The following is a 19,433-nucleotide window of genomic DNA, read 5'->3' as shown; positions in this document are numbered from 1 at the left end:
TCAACACAGGTCATTTGGGAAAGATGGAAATTGGAATGTGAGAAATTCACAACATATCAGAGAGAGAAGTTTAACATACAGTATGATTTTTATCAACAAGTTACCAGCCAGGTGAAATTCCCATTTGCAAGAGGTGGGCATGCATCAAATGATTTCACCAGCTACAAGTGTGTCTGGCACTGTCCCGTACTGCATGACTGTAGCCTATTAAACCTTTGTGTACTTTCCATCAGTTCACTTACTGGCTCTGTTGTAGGCTACGTGTTCACACGCACAACTTTATTTTTGGTAAAATGGGAATACCTGAGATTCATTATTGTAAAGCTTTGACTCATCACTGGCCTGCTCTGGCCTACTGTAGGCTCTGTCACTGGTACACCTAGGACAAGGCAATTATTGTCGTGCTCCTGTACTGTATGTGTCCTCACACATAGAAAGTGATCTTCTATTTCTCTTTTGAAATGTGAGTTCTCTTTGCTTGATTTTATTTGATCTCTTTTTGTGCTTTCTGTCTGTAACTGTTTATTTGCATTCATGCTGCTGCCTGTCTTGACCAAGTCTTACTTGAAAAAAAGATTCTTATCTCAACTCTCCTGGTTAAATATAAATGAATAAATAAGCAAAAATACAATAGTGGTGCATGTCTGATCTTATCAATAATTGTGTCACAAAGGAGTTTATTTTTGCCACCGTTTCCAACATTTTGGAAACCCCTTGGGAAATAGGATTTTTTATGGACTTTACAACCCAGAAACCCTCAAAGGTAAAACAGACCTGCCTTTGCAGGAGAGATACAGATCTCGGGAAAACACGGTTGGTTGATGTGAGGTAGTGCTAAAATATTCCGTACACTGCAAAACTGTAGTCTACTGTAGGGGTGTAACCAGGATGTAAAAAAAGAAAGTTTGCGTTTCTTTCCTTCAGCAATTATTGTGTTACAACTAGAACAAGACATGACTGACAGCATGACTCATTTCTATGGAGGTGGAATATCAGGTGTCCAGGAAGGAGAAAGTTGGCCCGGATTCTCAAAAGCTGTTGTAATGCATTGATGAAAGAAGATATTGGCTTGATATGGTTCACTGCAGCATGGAGATTTTCTTTTTGACTGATCATGGCTGAACCAGACAAAAAACAGCTTGGGATTCTTACTCTTGCAAGTCATTGTAGTATCCTCCCGCCTATTAAGGGACCTGTTTGTGCAAACTCTATAAAAAATCTCTATATGTATCTACTATAGATATCTACTATATTTTGTGCTGGGCACTGGAGCCTACTACAACAATTATATAAAAGTAAGCCTACTAACTAGGGAAAACTTTTTTTATTGACCCTGTGGTCAAATTTTCCCGTATCCCTGGGGCTGGTTGTAATCCAGCCTTTGAATTATGCATAATTCCGATTTAATGCTAAGAAAGTCCTTCTAATTCTGAGACATAGGATTATGGGCTACATTTGATTCTAAACGCAAACAAGACACCAACAGTAAAATAATCAATTATGGACTGAGACCCACAAACACCAACAGAGGGAGCCATTTCTTATTTTATTGCAAATGGGCCCATGGACTGTGGGATGGGACAAGCACTACACCTCTTATTAACACAATGACTATGTAAACTGTATATTTCCCAACCCATTTATTTGCCTTACTTAGAGCAGCAGCGTGTTAATAATTGGTTTGAATGCATTCCTTTGAATGATCAATGTAATTTGTCCCTGATGGAACATTACCATGATATTCCTTTGCTTTCTTGTCAGTTTACAATGACTTGTTTTGATGTTGAACTGTCAAGATAATGCTCCTATAATAATAGTTTTGACATTTGAAAAGGATGCTTTTTGTTTTAATTTGAAAGTTTGACCGGAAGTACAGAGTTTATTGACAAGGTTAGTAGCTAGAACCATAGAACTCGTGCTAGAACTGTGCAATACATTCGAGCTGTGCATACGTTTTGTTTTCTGAGACATGCGCCCTTGAATATCCGTCAGTACTTCTTTGGTGACGAGTATCATTATTGTATTTAGCCTGACGTTACCGTCTTCAACGTATACGTTACTAGGTATGTAATGTTAACGTTCAAGTTTTCATTTTAGTTAACTAAGCTAATGTACCACGCAAGGTTAAAAACCGAATTGGGTGAAGCATGGAAAGCTATTGCATGTAACGTTAACGTTAGTAGTATTAGCACATATCCTTAGCCAGATCCAACATGTGAGCCCAAAAAGCACAGAACCATAGCAACACCAAGTAGTGACAAGTAGGCAAACGTGACATTGCTAGCACCTAGCTAGCAGTAGCAACATTTATTAGTCGGTAACGCAAGTTATTCGACAGAAACAGTGGAATAAGGCAAAGCTACAGTGCAGTGAACGTGCAACATGTTCAAGTAAACAGTAACGGTGGTTGTACTCAATAGTTCTTATTTTAACGTCTGGTTACTGCATCTTTAGGTCAACCGTGAGCGCCAACCATGGGGTTTCTACTGTCTAAACCCATGGATGCAAACTTTAAAAAGCAGCAAGAATTCATGCTCCACAATTCACGACTGCAGGTGAGCGAAGGTGCACTCACTTACATAGTGTTAAAACACCATTGTTCAGAAGTTGTAATTTGCTATTCCCTCATGGTTTACTTCATGCACCTGCAACCATGTGGTACCTGGGACTGTCGCAAGTGGAACACGTGAGAGCGACGCTTTACGGCTTGTCCTTTGTCCACTGGCTTAGATTGTATCTCATTTGCATGTTGCTTTGAACAAAAGTGTCTGCCAGGGCACTTACTCTAAATGCTCTACTGTAGGCAAACATTTGTTTATAAAGCTTGGAAAAACAAACGTTAGGATGGTTTATTTGTTTAGTATTATTTGTAATGTACAATGTTTCTGGTTTCTTTTTCTAAATAATGGTGTCTTGTAAGCCTGTTTGGGCTGGGCACATTGTTTATGCATAACACAATAATAATAATAATAATAATCATCATCATTCAATCAATCAATCATGTACATGTTGTGCCAGTAAGGCTTGTTTACCCACTGTGCAGAACAGAAAACGGCCCCAAGGCCCCAAAAGCCCCAGGTTCACTGGGTGGCAATTTGATGGGTTGTAATTTTATTTAAGAATATGGGAATTTGCAACACACTATTAAAGCACAATATTAGAATATCTGTACTTACTGTACTTTGTGTATATTCCTAAAATGGACATTTTTTCACATAATAACTAGGGCTGCACAATATGAGCTAAATCTATGATATGCAATAATGTTGTTGAATATACCGATAATGTTATCACATGCCACTTTTAGTATTCCGCTCAAATACAACAAGTTAATGTGGAAACTGAAAGGAAATTATTCCAGTCAGTCATTAATTGAACAAATTAAACCTTGAACTGAACACAAAAGGCACCATTAAAGAAAAGGAATGATGGTTGCATTTTAAAGTGCAGTTTTCCACAGAAACGTTTTTTCAGCAAACAAACAAAAAATCCTTTTAGTGTCTTTTGTAAAGTGTTGCAGTGTTTTTTTGTGCAAGTTGATATTGCAATGACAATGAAAAAAATGATTTATTATGCTTCCCTACACAGCAAACATGAAACCTAACATAATATCTTTTTAATGGAATTACTACACAGCAAACATGAGGCTAAGTAATATTCCAGGATAATCCATCAATTGTACCAATAAACAGCCTACATGGACCATAACTTTGGCAGTTTTTCCAGAAAACAGACCTAGGCCATCAATCTGGCCATCACATTAATCCATCCTATCTCTCCGTCTTGTCTTGGCGTTCTGTCTTTTTTTTTTTAAATCACACAGTGTCAAAGCAAGGGAAATAAGCTGCAGCTCGAATCTCAGCATTTCCATTTAGAGACCAAATGTTTTATCACTTTTATTGTTTCATTTGAACAAAGGATTTTTTTTTTCTTCTCCTTTTTAGGGCCGATTTGTTGTGATTTATTCATGCCTGTAGCTGCTGAGCAGCAGGTGGGATGTGTGGCTGTCATAACACCAATGACATTATCCAAATACACCCAAAAGGTTGTTGTGTTTTCTGCCCCGTAATTTTCTCCTCCTCCCCCAGCTGTAAATGTGGTAGAAGATGACTAATATTATTCAAGGATGGCAAGGGTTTGGCAATTGAGTTTTAGAGCGCCCTCATTTGGGTCGTGACGATGACTCACAGGTAAATATTGGGTACTTGTTTAAGCATTGCTGTAGTGGAGCTACGTTCATTGAGTTACTACATATTGTGTCATGTTTAAAATTCACATTTTATACAAATTAACAAGACATTTTACCATCATCTTTCTGTATGCTTAAAATAAATTGAAAGCATATGTGATTTGGCTCTTATGAGAATTTGATTAATACATTTAATAGGGGTGGGACATAATATTGATTGATATATGGTTATTCTTCTTTTGCTTCATAAAGTCGTATCCCGAGGTACCCTGTGATTCCCACCTGTAACATTCAACCTATCTTGTCTGTAACAGAAATCGTTTTGCTGCTTTTTTCATCTTCAGTGGGTAAATTGCATCTTCAAATCGCCAAATTTAATGAACAAAATTGACGTTGGCAATTTCCAAATACACGTGGATCAACGCTGTTTCCTCCCCGTGCATTAAGATGTCAAAGATGATTGCTTGCCAGTGTTTTCAAGGCACATTAGTCAAAGCTAATTGATCATTTACACACTCTTCCCCTTGTGGACTATTAAGTCATTGGGCTTTGTGTTTGAATCACAGTGTCCATCTTAAACATTACTTGAAAAATAGTGGACATGGATGTGTTTGTGTGACGCATGTCCTGAGGATAAATGACAACTGGGAAAATGACGTTTGGTTCATTTTATATTTAAGAGGGGTCTTGGTTGCTAATAATAGGGTTGTGCTTTTTGTTCAGTCACTGAACTTGAGTGGGCTTGTGAATGTGAAGTAGGTGAGAGAGGTAAGACCTCCCTACAAGGGTTTGTGTGTCTTTTATGTAGGTTTTCTATCACTGTTTCCACAGTTATTTGACCACTGTGAGCCTCACTTTCTAAAGACAATACAAACACTAAAAATGAATAGATTTTTGCTTGTTGAGCCCTTGTCAAAAAAATAAATTAAATAAAATTAAATAAATTAAATAAAAAGCACAGAACAGAAAATATTTGTCATAAAATGGAACACCGGGTGATTAAAAAAAATCAGGTATACGTAAATCTAGAGCTTGGCGATATGAATCAAATCAAAATATTTTTGACCAAATACAGCAATGTCAATATATTAAGTTGACTATTGGTACTTTCACAAAATATTTACACAATGAAAGTTTAGATAAATAATCATCAGTAATGTGGATATAATGCCTAAGTGGGTAAAGGCAAATAATAGAACTGCTAAAACAGTCTGGTAAGTTCAGAAAATGACATCACTTTACTGTAATGTGGCCTTTAAAATCAGGAAAAGACAACATTTGTTTTATATCACGAGATGACGATATCCAAAATTTAAGACGATATCTAGCTTCATATATCGATGTTGATATATTATCAATATATTGCCAAGCCCTACGTAAAACTATTAACAAAAGTAACAATAAAACACAATTAAATAAATAGAATAAAACTGGTGAAAATTATTAAGTTTCTCACCTTTTGAATGGGAATCATCGCTGCAACATCACTGCAAATAAATCTTGTACTTTTAAATTAGGTAAGGAGAACAGCTAAGAGCCCCGGGTCAAATGTTAGACAACACTGAGGCTTCTGCCATGAGGTGCCTTGTATATAATCATACTAGAAGGGCACTCTGAGAGCGCAGACCTCCGCCAAGGCATGCCCTGTCTCATAATGTTCATGCAGTGTGAGTTTTCACACTCAGAAAACATTTTCTGATTATTATAACACAAAACACTTACAATTTAAATAAATCATTTGTAAGAAAAAAATACTCTGACATTTAAGACTTATACAAATAACATGGTAGCCGTATACGTATCTCTGTGTGTTCTTTGTGGGTTTCTTTCTCTTACATCTTCTTTTAGTAAGTAGACTGTGATGATTTGTGTGTATCAGTACTTCTGGTGTTGTCCCGTTTTTAGTATCCTTGTAGCCTTCAGAAAATGTCAGTGAATTTCCCACATACGTTCCAGCTCCACTCTCACCTTGTCACCTTCAAAGTGAACTCATCTCATTGTGGCTCATTTCTTTCTTTCACCTTATCTTCACTGTGCTTTCATTAACATCTCTGCTGCTTGTCCATGCTTGCCTTTAATTCTAAAGTGTATTGGTCATCCCTTGTGATATATGACACTAGAAGACATATCATTATCTATACATTTTTGCAAGAATTATTTTTTGGGGGCTTTTTCCCTTTTAATAGTGACAGTGGATAGACAGGAAAGGGGGGGAGAGATGGGGGATGACAGCAAAGGGCCGTAAGTCGGATTCGAACCCGGGCCACTGTGGGACTCAGCCTACATGGGGCGCACGCTCTTACTGGGCGAGCTAGAGGCCACCCCACGTAAAGCTCCCATATAGGTAAAGGTAATACTTCAGCCATTTTTGGACCAGAGTTCTAAGAAAAGTTCTAAGGACCCCCCTTTTCATTGTGTCCATACTGCAAATACTGTGAACAATCTTAGAAAAAATTCAAGAAAACACGGACAAAAGGACCAACAGTGAAGTCCTTAATTGGCCTAGGAGACACAACAAACACACAGCTTCAACCACGGTGTCCTCCATCTTGTTGTAGTTGTTGTATCTCTTCTTCACTTCATTGAGTTTAAATGGCAGTTGGCAAATCAGCTTATAGGTGCATTACCGCCACCTAGTGTGGATCGGTAGGTTGTGGTTGTTGTTGTTGTTGTTGTTGTATGTCGCGCAGGTACATTGCTATTAGTGGTGTAACGGACCATAGTTGATCCGTACGGATCACAATTATGAATGCATGTGAACTGCGGATTAATGGCAAAGTTTAACCATAATAATAGTGTGAAATACATTTTTACTGTCGCTGTTACTTTAAATGATTATATGTAATTTTTAAATGTTTCTAATAATGTGTAATGTTCCATCTGATGATCATCTATGATCTTTAATATAAAACGAGACTAACAGTGAAAAGAGCTCTATTTTTCTATTGTTTTTATTAAGGCCTGTGCCTGGGTTCGATTTTTCCTGCAAAGTCGCAAAATGATTTACGGCAGGTAAACAGCGCTTAGTTAGTCGCACCCTAGAGCCCTGTGAGCTAACAGACACTAACTAGCACTGGTCACTGCTGTTGTTTGAAAAACAAAACATACAGGACAAAATGTTGCGTTTACTAATAAACTGGTAAACCTTGAGACCGACGTATGACCGACTGCTATCTGTTGTGGAATCTTCCTTCCGTTACTCTGTCCTCTGTGACTGTCTACATCTAGAAACTAAGCTGCGCGGTGCAGGGAACAACTCTGACTGGCACATGATCAGAAAGTGGTTCACGGAGCCGTAAATTGGCTTTGCAAAAAAATCCGGAGCTTTCTATGAACGGAACGACGCATTTAAAATATCGCCTGATCACGCAAATTTGATTTGCTTTGATTTGGGAAGCCAAAATCGTGACCGAGATTAAAATTTGTGTAGTCCTAATCTGACGGGTAACAGATTTTGGCTTAACGCCATAAAGCCTGTGTTAGTGTATTCAGCCAGGTAAAAGGTAGCAGGAGATGTCCTAATGTAGGCCTAATTTTAATTTTATTTTAGAAGTTATCTGCTGTAGTTATGGCTGTTCTCGGGCAAAGCGAAACCAAGTCAATCTTGCCTTTGCGGCAACAAATTGTTGTTTATTTCCTCCTCAAAAATAGGCAATTCCATGTAGATACATAGTTACTGATATGGTCGTAACTACTACAGTGCTCAATTGTCTATTTTGAGGAGGAAATGGAAGCGAGGAAGGCGGGGACGAAGGCTGCCTGCCCGGCTAAAGAATCTACCACACAGATCAACACTGCAAAGCATCCTACTCACCAACAACAGATAGATCCATCACACACAAAATGGATGAGCTACAATTACACACGGAACTGCTGCTTTATGATTTTCACTGAAGCCCGGCTGAACACACTTATCAATTGCAGCTAACAGCTAGCTCTAGCAGCTAACCAGGCAAGCAAGCTACCCACCGGCAAGATCGTGATAGGGTAGGTGAATTAAAACAATGTCTGACTTGAAACCGCATCTTGATGTTATGTAAGGGCCCTGTTCATGTTGTACAGACATATTAATTGCATTGTGTGTCTGTTAAGAGGCCCAAAGGTACTCTAAAACTTGCCCCGTTAACTGCCGTTTTTTCGCTCAGTGGAAGCTGCAGCTACTCAGTGTTGCCTGCACCGATTCAGGTCAGGTTTTTTTCAGTCGAAAGTACTTGCATAATTATAGCTACAGGTTTAAAATTGGTCAGAAATCTCCTTTAAGTTTAGGCAACAAAAAGTGAGTCTTATGCGGCGACAACAGTTACTTTTAGGCAACCAAAACAACTAGTTTTGTTTAGGAAAAAGATTGTGTGAGGTGAAAGTCCCTTCACCGGTAATGCAAACTCCACTCCCCGGCTTGAATACACTGTGTTTTATGTTCTGCTTTATGTTCTTTAAGTAATACAGTACATATAAAGCATTAAAACAAATAACACAAATAACAAACAAACTCTTTAAGGCACTTTGCTGGGTATCACACCTCAGTTCTTATCTGGTATCAACCAAAATGTGTCTATCACAATAAGCATCTAAAACTGTCATATATATAAAAGAAGCATGTTTATATATCATTTTTGTATAGATACCAAAACTCAAAATTTTTGTCTGCGCTAGAATAGGAAACTTTCAAATGATACCCAATTTCCATTCATGCCAACAGAAGGCGCTCATTGTCTGACAAGGCAGTTGTGTGATTGTTACCAGATATTGAGTGATTTGGATGTCGACAGCTTTTGTGCTCACGTCTGTGAATTGGAAGTGGATTTAGTGGCTGTGGTTTGGATATGTTTGTTGCTGTTGGTGACTGTGAGTGTGGTAAAGGGGCAGATGCAGCAATAGACTAGGACTGGCTGTTTGATACTGTAATACAAGGGGAGCGGTAGGTGGAGTGCAACAGTTTCTGAATGATGGAGAGCTTTTTGTGGCAGAGATTATGATTGGTGTTTATGATTGGAGTGTTCACGCATATTTAAATCTCAATTCCATGTCAGCTGCATCAGTGCAGAGGATGCTGAGGAGGGTGTGGAGTTAAAAATACTGGAATCATCCCTCACTTGGAATTTGTCTGTACCTGTTAGATTAATTTGTAATTCATCCAAAAAGTATAAAATATATAGATGTACAGTGGCACAATTTAAGCAGAGACCAGCATTATGTTCATGGGGTTTGATGTGTTGGTTGAGGGCCCTGACAAGAGTCAGCAATACAATTTTTATTTTTATTTTTTTTTCTTCACATTTACAGTTTACAACAACAACATGATGTTTAACTAATTAGCATCTGCAGTCCTTGGGGAAAAAAGGCTTAACATTTTGTGGTTAGCTTCTCAAATGAGAGTAATTGGTGATTTTCCGTCATATATCATTGTAGACTGAAAGTTTTGGGAACAAGACATTTAAAGATGTCACATTGGACTCTTGTAATGGGTACTTTTGTCTTTTTTTACATTTCAGAGATTAAAGGAATAATACAAAAATAATAAACAGCACTGCATTCACAAGCAAATTTCTGACTAGGGAAGTTATTTTTGCAGTCTTTCAAACAGGCTTTTGTGAGAGTTGTTGCTTTTGTTTGAACACATTACACTGATTATATTCAATTCAATTTATTTATAGTATCAATATTTAATAAATATTCAGATTAAGCTTCCACTGAAAGAATTTCTATATCTTTTAACTACTTTTTAAAATCTCCATTGGAATATTCTGCACCCTCTTTAAAATAAACGTTCAAGCTATTGACCAAAGGGAAACAATGATTGTCATTGACAGGAAGTAGGTAGTTTCCAGATAGATTATTAAAATCAAAGATCCAGTATTTCTGTTCTACTTCCTGTTTTGCAACCCAGATGAGAGAAGCGATGACTTCACGAGAGGTGAGGTCTCTTTAACCATGTCACCAGAAACCCTTCATTACACTTTCTCGCTCCTGAGGAATATAATATAATGTGTAGTTTCCTCTTGCTGTCCTTGGAAAGATACCTAATCAAAACACAATACATAATTGACTCATTAAGAACACCTGCTGCATTTGGTTTCTATTTCAACTTTGTCTCTTTTTAATAAGGCAAACATTACTCCACCCAGAGGCTGTCTCTTTATCTCTTTAGTATGACACAATCTTAAAATGTTTGTAGCCTCCTCCTTCCTGGTGAGGGTAGTCAGCATGGTGACAGGAAATGATTTCAAAGTTTTTTCAAAGTTTCATGATGAACAAAAGCAAATGTACATAGAAACTTCTCAAGTGTGCACAGAAATATGTACCTGTGTTCCCAGCTTATGATTGGGGAATGGCTATGAATGCTTTGCCACCTTAAATGTTTTGTTTAAATGTTTGCATTTGCATTATGGATTCATCCGACAATTCTTTTGTTGATTAACTGATTAAAAATGTTGGCCTATAAAATGTCAGAAAAACTCTCAGAGCCCACGGTTACAAGATATTTAATTCACTTTCATATGTGACCAAATAATTGATTAATAAGCTGATTATTTCAGCTCTAAAATAAGTTGATTGATTGTAACAGATTTTTACTATAATGAAATGGGACCAGGCTAAAATTTCAATTTCAGCCATCTTTATGAAATTCAGTGTAAAAGAAAATATGTTGTCCTATGATGAGTCAGCTGTATAGGCTCAGTAGACATTTGGTTTAACTGAAGTTTGCAAAAGAGAAGCAGCAATTTCATTCTACCTCCAACAAGCAGACGTTTGTCTCATATAATGGAGGCGCAGTTGTGTTAAGTTCTGCTCAAAAAACAATTTCATAAAAAAAAATACTAATTATTAAATAACTTACCATTCTGTCTCTATACAGTAGCCTATACTGCACTGTATTTTTTGTGATTTTCTTTAATTTATTTTTTTAATGGCGTTTGATGTTCACTAATGTTGATTAAACTCTCCACAATCAGTCTAACAGCATGTTTAAAAAACACATTTAAATACATTTTAATAGTTGATTGTGCTTCATTAACTGAAGTGGCTTTTACTGTATTTTACCTGCCAGTGACGTCCCAGCCCGGTGATTAAAGCGTAACCCTCCTGAGCTGTTTTCCTAATTAAACGCCTTCATTCTCCTCTACTACTTTTATCATTAGCCAATCACCCCACTTGATTCCATCATGTATTAACCAGTAATTACTTTGCTGGTTAATACATGATGGAATTTTTTTAGAATTTAGAATTTGAAAGCTCTCACTCACCATTGTGAACTGTATGCACATGTTGGATGACCTTCTCTATCAACATATAACACATCTATAAGTGTAAATAGTATCAGTACTTACACTCTTCGTTCGCAGAATCATTTATTACCTGGTAAGTAACACAGGATAACAGTTACAGTAGTTCCCCAAAGTTTGCCAGTCTCACGAGGAATGCTAAAACAAATAAGAATGTAAGGAATTTCAGCTACAATGAAGCTTGCAACAACGATACATGTTGACAACAAATTAACAGAAAAACACCATTTAAAACAATGAAAGAAAAAAGTACTGCATTTATTCAAGTAACTGTAAGCTGAAGATACATAAATACAAAATAGAGTTTTACCCATAAGAAGGCGAATAAAATAAATATAGTATAGCTAATCTTAAGGCAATCTACCATGGAGCCACATGCCAACTGTAAACAAAATTTGGAGTGCACCGCCCAAGTCTGCAGGGGCGCAGCAGAGGAAAATAAACTAAATCAAAACAAACTATAGAGCATTATAGAACAAGCCTGTTAACAGTATAACAATTAGCTGATGACTGATAATAAATCATATAATTGAAATTGAAATTATTACATAGTAATGGAAAGTGAAATTATTAGCTATGCTACATACAGAATATGTTAAACCATTCCAACCATTTTTATTGTATAAACTTTAGTTATATTTGTCATATAGCTGATGGCCAATTTTCCATCAATGAAAAGCTGATGACTGGAGACAGTTTCTCATTCCTACTGTCAGGCCCTGAGGGAGGGTTGACTGATCAGTCTTGCCAATATTTATCTTGCTTAACAAGTTAAACACAGTTAATGCTGGGAGTTGTTCAATATGAAGCCAACTCCGTCATAGAACATTGTTAAATTATCTCTTGACTTGTTTCAGAGGCTCCTGCACCTTGTAGCCTAGCTTGATACATTGCTCCTTCTTCTCTTACACTTACATGTAGATGTTTTACCTGTGCAACAGTTACAGTAGGCAGTATAGGTATAAGTAGAAGTATATAATATATATACAGCAGGTGAACGTAGTACAAGTACTGATAGTAAGACATATGTAGAATAAACAGCAGGAGGCATGATAGGAATACCGTGTATACCCTATACAACTGATATGTACAGTATAGACATTGGTTTAAGTATGAATACTCTATAGGACAGTACGGACTGTAGTATAATCGGATGGGTATATGAGAGTGTATTTGAGAGTGTAAATAGTGTATGTGCATCGGTTTAGCAGTATTGAGTAAGTGTGAGTAAGTTTCATTCACTTTAGCTTGAATGCCATGTAATGGTATTGGTAAAGGCTGTGGACCAGGTCGAGCTGGACAACTCCCATCACTCCCATCCTATCCTCTTTACATTGACTTCCTGTCACATTCAGGATTCATTTTAAGGTTCTTGTTCTGACATTTAGAGCCTAGCATTGTCCAGGACCTGTGTACATCTCTGACCTGCTCTTTCTTCACATAACCAGTAGGTCATTAAGGTCTTTTGACATGGGATTACTTGCTGTCCCTAGCGCTCAACTAAAATCAAAAGGTGATTTTTGAAGTGGGATAATATTAATAATATAATAAAGTAATATTATTATTAATCTTTAGCCATTAACGCAGATATACAGACCTGTTCGTGAATATGAGCAGAAATCAAAACGTTGCTTTTCCGACATGTTGTAATTTATGTCATCCACCATGACATCATTGAGTTAATGTCACGGTCCTTAAGTGGACATAAAAGCTCATCTTTGACACGTTGACTTTTTTAAGAGAAAAGGGCTTTTTGAATGAGAATGTCACTCAGTCCGCTCAATAGCAATTGTTACGCAGAGAGGATGTATATGTGAGTGAATGTCAAACAGGAAACCGCAGACAAAAGATGTTTAACTGAGGTTGACAGTGTTTCTGAGACAGGGCCGGCTGTCTCTCGTTTCCTTGACCCTGTCTTTGTCCCTATGCCTCTATGTCTCACTGCTTTAATATCCAGGTATATATAGACATTATATATTCTTTTTCAGATAAACACATACACTTACACAGTATTTGGCTCTGAGCTAATATGTACGATGCAAGATATGTACTGAGTGGGACATTTTCCATCTAAAAAAAAAAAAAAAAGGTCTGTGCTCTCTGGTGGACAAACCATAATTTACCTCAAACACATCTTTGGCATTTGAGTTGTTTTTTCCTATTGGCCAACATAAATGCTGATACCGATTAATGTGCAGTAAGCTTATATCAGGCTCTAGTATTTCATTTATCTTGTAATATCATTTTATTTTTGTTTTATTTGTATACCTGAAACAATTTATTTCTGATCATCATATATTTCATGTTATAAAGTTGTTTGTTCATTGAGAGACACTAGGCAGTATATGGTTTTAAAAGTCTGATAGCCTGATGACGTCCTTTTGTGTGTGTGTGTGTGTGTGTGTGTGGTTGTGTGTGTGTGTGTGTGTGTGTGTGTGTGTGTGTGTGTGTGTGTGTGTGTGTGTGTGTGTGTGTGTGTGTGTGGGTGTGGGTGTGTGTGGGTGGGTTTAGATGGAGCGTCAGATCCTGATGCAGAACCAGATGAGAGAGAGACAGATGGCAATGCAGGTTGCCTGGTCCAGAGAGTTTTTAAAATACTTTGGGTCTTTCTTTACAGTGGTTACAGTTGGACTCACCGTTGGGTGAGTTTTGAATTCAACTGCTCATAGAAGTCCGCTCTACATTCACCCAGACAGAGATAATCTCTTGTTTCTAACATACACATACAAACCCCCGGCCAGTAATAATGCACAGTGAGAGAACAACCTGTATCAGCTTGTATATGTAAGTCTTGATGATTAAATGAATTACAGTCTAGTAGCCGTTACTGGTACTGCTCAATGTATGACGTTTCGTAAGGGTTAGCACACAGCAGTCACATCAAGTTTAAAAGTGTAGCAGTTATATTCTTGCTAAAAATGAAACCTATAGGGTGCACTATCACATGACACATTTAAATGGCTGTAACTCTGTCGTTGTGAATCTAATTCAATTGACATTATTGTTTCGTTTTGTACCGTTCTATATTCCAAGGATCTGTGGATATTTTAATGCATATCGCAGATTCAACTTTCTATAATTAAATGCAATTGTCTAGCCTAAACAGAAGTATGCTTTTCTGAGTGCTTTTATTTATCTCTTTTTATCATGTAATTACAGTGGAAAATACTAAGACGTTCTTTTTTTGTCACTATTTTTCTTCAGGGCCATTAAAAGAAAGAAACCGTTCTTAATGGCTCCCATCGTCCCTCTCGGCTGCATATTTGCCTACCAGATGGACAGCGCCTACGGAACTCTTATTTATCGCATTAGAGGTAGGACCAAGCAGTTCTCATCGTTACCCCGCACAAGCAAGGCTTTAATGTTGTCCAGAAAAAAAAAGTGTTATCCTATCTGTTACCTTTTATCTTTTTAAAATCAATTATATTTCTGCCACATTTGCTTCAACATTTATTAAGACCTGATAGTCACAATTATCAAAAATGCATTAAACAAAATTGACTTTATTACAAAAGTTTAGTGTTATCCTGCAGCACTATTGCAAATGCATATACATGCAATTAAATGGTTGGTCAGGCATTAGTATGTGTAATATTTAAACAACTGTGTTTTTCCGAAATATGGCCACACACTCCTGCCCTTTTAAGTCATTTTTACTGACAAGCTGTTTTTCATTAAATTAATCTAATCTTACCTAATACCTCATATGCGTACATCTTTTTTGAGAGTATCAACAACACACAGTACATATATGTTAAACCAGTTATAATACAAATATATTAAACTTCATCTCTAACCCTCCATTTTTTCCTGAACTGGAACAGGCTTATTTCAAAAGAGAACACAACTCCTGCATATGTAGGACAATAGTTTGTTTCACAGACACCCATTTTCCACAATATCACCCATTTTAATTTCTTTCCATTGTACCTTCAGGGGAGGCTGAGAGTATCATGACGTCTGAACATGACCGTCTGGACTTGCCTCACGGGACTCCAACTTTCGATAGCATAGAGAAAGCCCGCCGCGCTAGAAGCAGCCTTACCTCCTTCTTGGAGAAATGATCTCTTGGTTATTTGAGACAAAATAATAACCGTCCAGTTAATGTATTCACCCATTTTGCTTTTACTTAAAAAAAAAAAAAATGCTGTCCAAAAACTTTTTTTACATTATCAACTCTATGGTTTGCACAAATTCTATTTCATGGACCTTGAGTGAAATTAGTTTCATTATTAATAAATATAAAATAATGATGAATAAATGAATTAATTTTCTGGTGTTGTTATTAGATGTGCATCAGTAGCCAAACATATATACTTAGGCCAAACTAAATACTCAAATTGTTAATTGATACACTGTCAGTACTGTAGTCAGTAATCATGGATTAAATCTGTAAAACAAATATTTGCATCAATTACATTCAACCATTGTACCGTAATTCACTCAAATTATTATATACTGAGACTACAGCTGTGTCCTTAATTCAGACTTCACATTAATTCTATATGTATGTATGCATGTAGTTACTACATACTAATCTGTAACTATTTTTATCAGTTAGTATATAAAAAATATCAACAGACTTGAAACAATATGCGTGATGTCAATCAAACTGCGACTTTGGAAGGTTACTGTCAGTTAAGAGACATTAAAATTTTTTGTAGATTTTAGCTGTTTCACCCACAATTTATTTTAACTAGCTGGCACAGCTCGATTTACTTAGCGCATTACGTTGTGGGAAAATAATGTGCATCAACAGCACACTCAATAATTAACCATCTTTAGTATGCATTCTGTCTGGTTTGACTTTCTTTTGTCACTTTTCAAGTCTGAACACAGCACATGCTAAAAAGCAGCTTAGCCTCAGTATGTAAAATGGAATTTTGACATGGTGTATGTCTCAACAGGTTGTGTTCATGCATGTTAATCATGTTGTTAGTTAAAGCTAACCACTAGCTTTTTTGTTTGAACACTAGAGAACAGAAATACTTTTAAACAAACGCAGTAACAGTAACCTTACAAATTCCAAGGTTATCAAGGCCGTATGGCTGATGTTTTAGCAAACGGATGCCTACTCGACCGATAGTCAGACACAAAACAACATGGAAATATCTCTTTCATACCACCTGACACAGAGAAATGCAATATTCACGTTTTTTTTAGGTGTCGTTTGGGTCACAATCTTGTTCGGTTTTGACGTGTCAGATTTTTATATTAGATGTAACTCATGTTTCCTGCCAGGCAGGTAACTAGTACACTAATTTAAGCAGCTACAGATTGATCCAAATGTTAATATAACCAACACTGTAGACATTTGTCCTGACAGCAGACGATTGTTTTTACTCCAAACTGTATTACTAAAACTTTTGGTCATTGTTTTTGAACGAGTTCATTTGCCAAGGTCAGATTTGAGTGCTAACAAGCTTTATACCAAAGCTATAGTTAGCAGTGGTGCGCCTATAACTTTTATTTTATCAACACAGCTGTTTTCAGTGGATGAAAAATATTACAGGGTGCTGATATTTTTGCATTGTGTATTTAACTCATGTTTGACATCATGGAAACTATATTTGAAAATCCAATAAAAAGTAATATTGCCAAGACTTTCTCTTCTACAATCATATTTTGTGACAAGGTGCTAGTTTAACACAAAGCTCTAAAGCCAATAACTTGGACACAATATAATGGTGGACACTGTGTTAAGAAGTTTTAGGCACGTACAGTCTTAATTAATTTCCAGTGAAGTGTACAAGACGTCATAACGTGCCTTTGTATTGTTTGTCTCAAAATTGTCAAGTATATGAGTAATGTGCACACTAACACTTAAAAATATTCCCCTAATATTACAATAAAGAAAATAACTCCAAGTACGTCATTATCATCCATCTAAGTGACGTGTGTGTGTGTGTAAGGGGGGGGGGGGTGAATACATATGTTGGTGAGTGAACCAGTGACCAGGTTTAAAGAGAGAACAAAAAGAGGAGACCAAAGTCCCCACATCACGAGACAGACAACTAGAAGCGTCTTTTACAACAGGCAGCAACAGGCTACGACATAACTATCTGAAGAAAGAAAGAGAAAAAAAGAAAGGAAACTAACAGGATTTGAAACACTGATTAGATCTGAGGTGAAGCTCAGCTTGACCCTCCTGTGCAGCGCAAACCAGCTGTCTTGTTCCGTTAGTTTCAAGTGAAAATGCTCTGGAGATTGACTCTTGCCGTGGCTGTGGTGTGCGTCGGTGGCATATGCAACTCAGTGAAGGCTGATGTAATGAGCAGACTGATCATACCGAGAGACTATGGGGTGAAACTGTGCGGGAGAGAGTTCATCAGAGCAGTCATTTTCACCTGCGGCGGCTCCCGGTGGAAACGATCCACAGAGGGGGACATAGGTGAGTCAAAATTACTTTTTTTTATTAATTGCTTAATTTGTGCACACTGGTGTATAACTACAAATAGCAGTACAAACATGTATAAAGACATGCTTCAAAACATAGACTTGTTGTAGATCTACTTAACATATGTTGAATCATGTCTTAAAATGTACAGGTTTTTGGTGCAGCCAAGGTATATTGTAAGAATAATTGATTTCTCATTAAGGCTAAGGACCATTAAAAGGAAGAAAAAAGGGTGCACACAGGCGAGGAACTCTGTTTTCTTAATTTCTACTTTGAGCAATTATGTTACTGTAGATAGTGAGTTATTACACATCAAAAGGTTGACCGCCACATAATCTGCCACCACATTTCAGTAGGACATCTGATTGACAAAGACTCATATTTCAGCACCATGGTCAGTTCATGTAAATTGTTAATTGGACAAAACCTTAGTGAGTACTATCATTCATTCACCATAGTCCTCCAAAAAGCACATTTTATTAACATATTCTGATCTGTGAATTTGTTTTTATTGTGACTAAAAGTGCATTTGACACATGATATACTGTAAGCTTTATATTCAACTCCCTGTATTATTTATCAATTTCCTTTCTCCAGATCCCTTCCAGTCGAGTTCCCTCAGTGATGTTACAGTGGAAGACAACCAGCACACTTGGCAGTCAGGCGCAGACTTCACAGCAGATAACCTTTCTCCTCTCCTCATTGGCGCCTCTTACTCCCTAGCAGACCTCCTGGCCCTTTACAGAGGAGACCGGCAGCAGCCGTCGCTAGGTGACTTGGCCCTGGTGGAGAAGTCTCAGCGGTCCACAGTTTTAGGCGAGCAAGACGGGAACCCAGCTACAGCTGACTGGGCCATACAGAGCAAAAAGAAAAGGAACTTTTCTTTGGGTGTGGCAGGGAAGTGCTGTAACCAGGGCTGTACCAAGAATGATATAGGACGCTTGTGTTGAGGCAGGGAGGAGAAGGGATGTAATGGATGAGTGAAGTCAGAGGGGTTGTGACTTGAAGATGGTGTAATGGACACTGTAGACAGTTAATGGAAATCTTAAATATAAAGGAGAGCAAGTTCACATCTGCTCTAAGCCTTATATTTAAATATACATTTTTTCTTTATTCCCCTATTTGTTTATTTAGTAAAAAAGGTTATGTACTGTATGTTACCCCATCGGCATTATTGAAAATAAATTTAAAATACTGTGTTAATATGAAATGTTGAGCCATATCATATGTTGTCTTCATGCTGGATTTAGAGCAATAAACAGCATCCATTGTGCAGACTATCTGACTAAACTACGTTCAGACTAGCTCAGGTCAATATCACACATTGTCATTTAGGTTGCTGTGAACTTATTGCCTTATCATTTTCTCTTAACATCCAAAAGGACACTTCTGCAAAATAGCCCCATTAACCCTTTCTGATGTAGAAGAAAAATACATTTAAACCCTCGCACAAAATCTCACACTATAATTTTTGGTCTAAATGTAGAAATCATGTAGTTTGTTGTAAACAGAAAAAAACAACTTTTGAAAGAGATAAGCTCTTTGATACAATATGATGAGGCTT

General features: G+C 37.1%; 2 protein-coding genes across 3 annotated transcripts; both read left to right on the top strand.

Moving 5' to 3' along the window:
- Nucleotides 1-1,878: 1,878 nt before the first annotated feature.
- On the top strand, nt 1,879-17,075 carry plgrkt (plasminogen receptor, C-terminal lysine transmembrane protein). 2 transcript variants are annotated; one of them, XM_032539091.1, is made up of 5 exons: nt 1,879-2,063; nt 2,455-2,555; nt 13,984-14,114; nt 14,677-14,786; nt 15,409-17,075. In XM_032539091.1, exons 2-5 carry the CDS (start codon nt 2,475-2,477, stop codon nt 15,534-15,536), a joined length of 450 nt encoding a protein of 149 aa, XP_032394982.1. In that variant the 5' UTR covers nt 1,879-2,063; nt 2,455-2,474; the 3' UTR covers nt 15,537-17,075. The 2 variants fall into 2 exon arrangements, with proteins under 2 accessions (XP_032394982.1, XP_032394983.1); XM_032539092.1 differs by lacking the exon at nt 1,879-2,063 and adding an exon at nt 2,085-2,215.
- Nucleotides 17,076-17,406: 331 nt separating this feature from the next.
- Nucleotides 17,407-19,378, top strand: rln1 (relaxin 1). The gene is made up of 2 exons (XM_032539083.1): nt 17,407-17,863; nt 18,467-19,378. The coding sequence occupies exons 1-2, from the start codon at nt 17,668-17,670 to the stop codon at nt 18,817-18,819; spliced, it is 549 nt and encodes a 182-aa protein (XP_032394974.1). The 5' UTR covers nt 17,407-17,667; the 3' UTR covers nt 18,820-19,378.
- Nucleotides 19,379-19,433: the final 55 nt, after the last annotated feature.

The sequence above is a fragment of the Etheostoma spectabile genome, chromosome 16 (genome assembly GCF_008692095.1).
Source record: "Etheostoma spectabile isolate EspeVRDwgs_2016 chromosome 16, UIUC_Espe_1.0, whole genome shotgun sequence".
NCBI lineage: Eukaryota > Metazoa > Chordata > Actinopteri > Perciformes > Percidae > Etheostoma > Etheostoma spectabile.
Note: the sequence above shows the minus strand (reverse complement) of the source record. Positions and strands in the feature narration are given on the sequence as shown.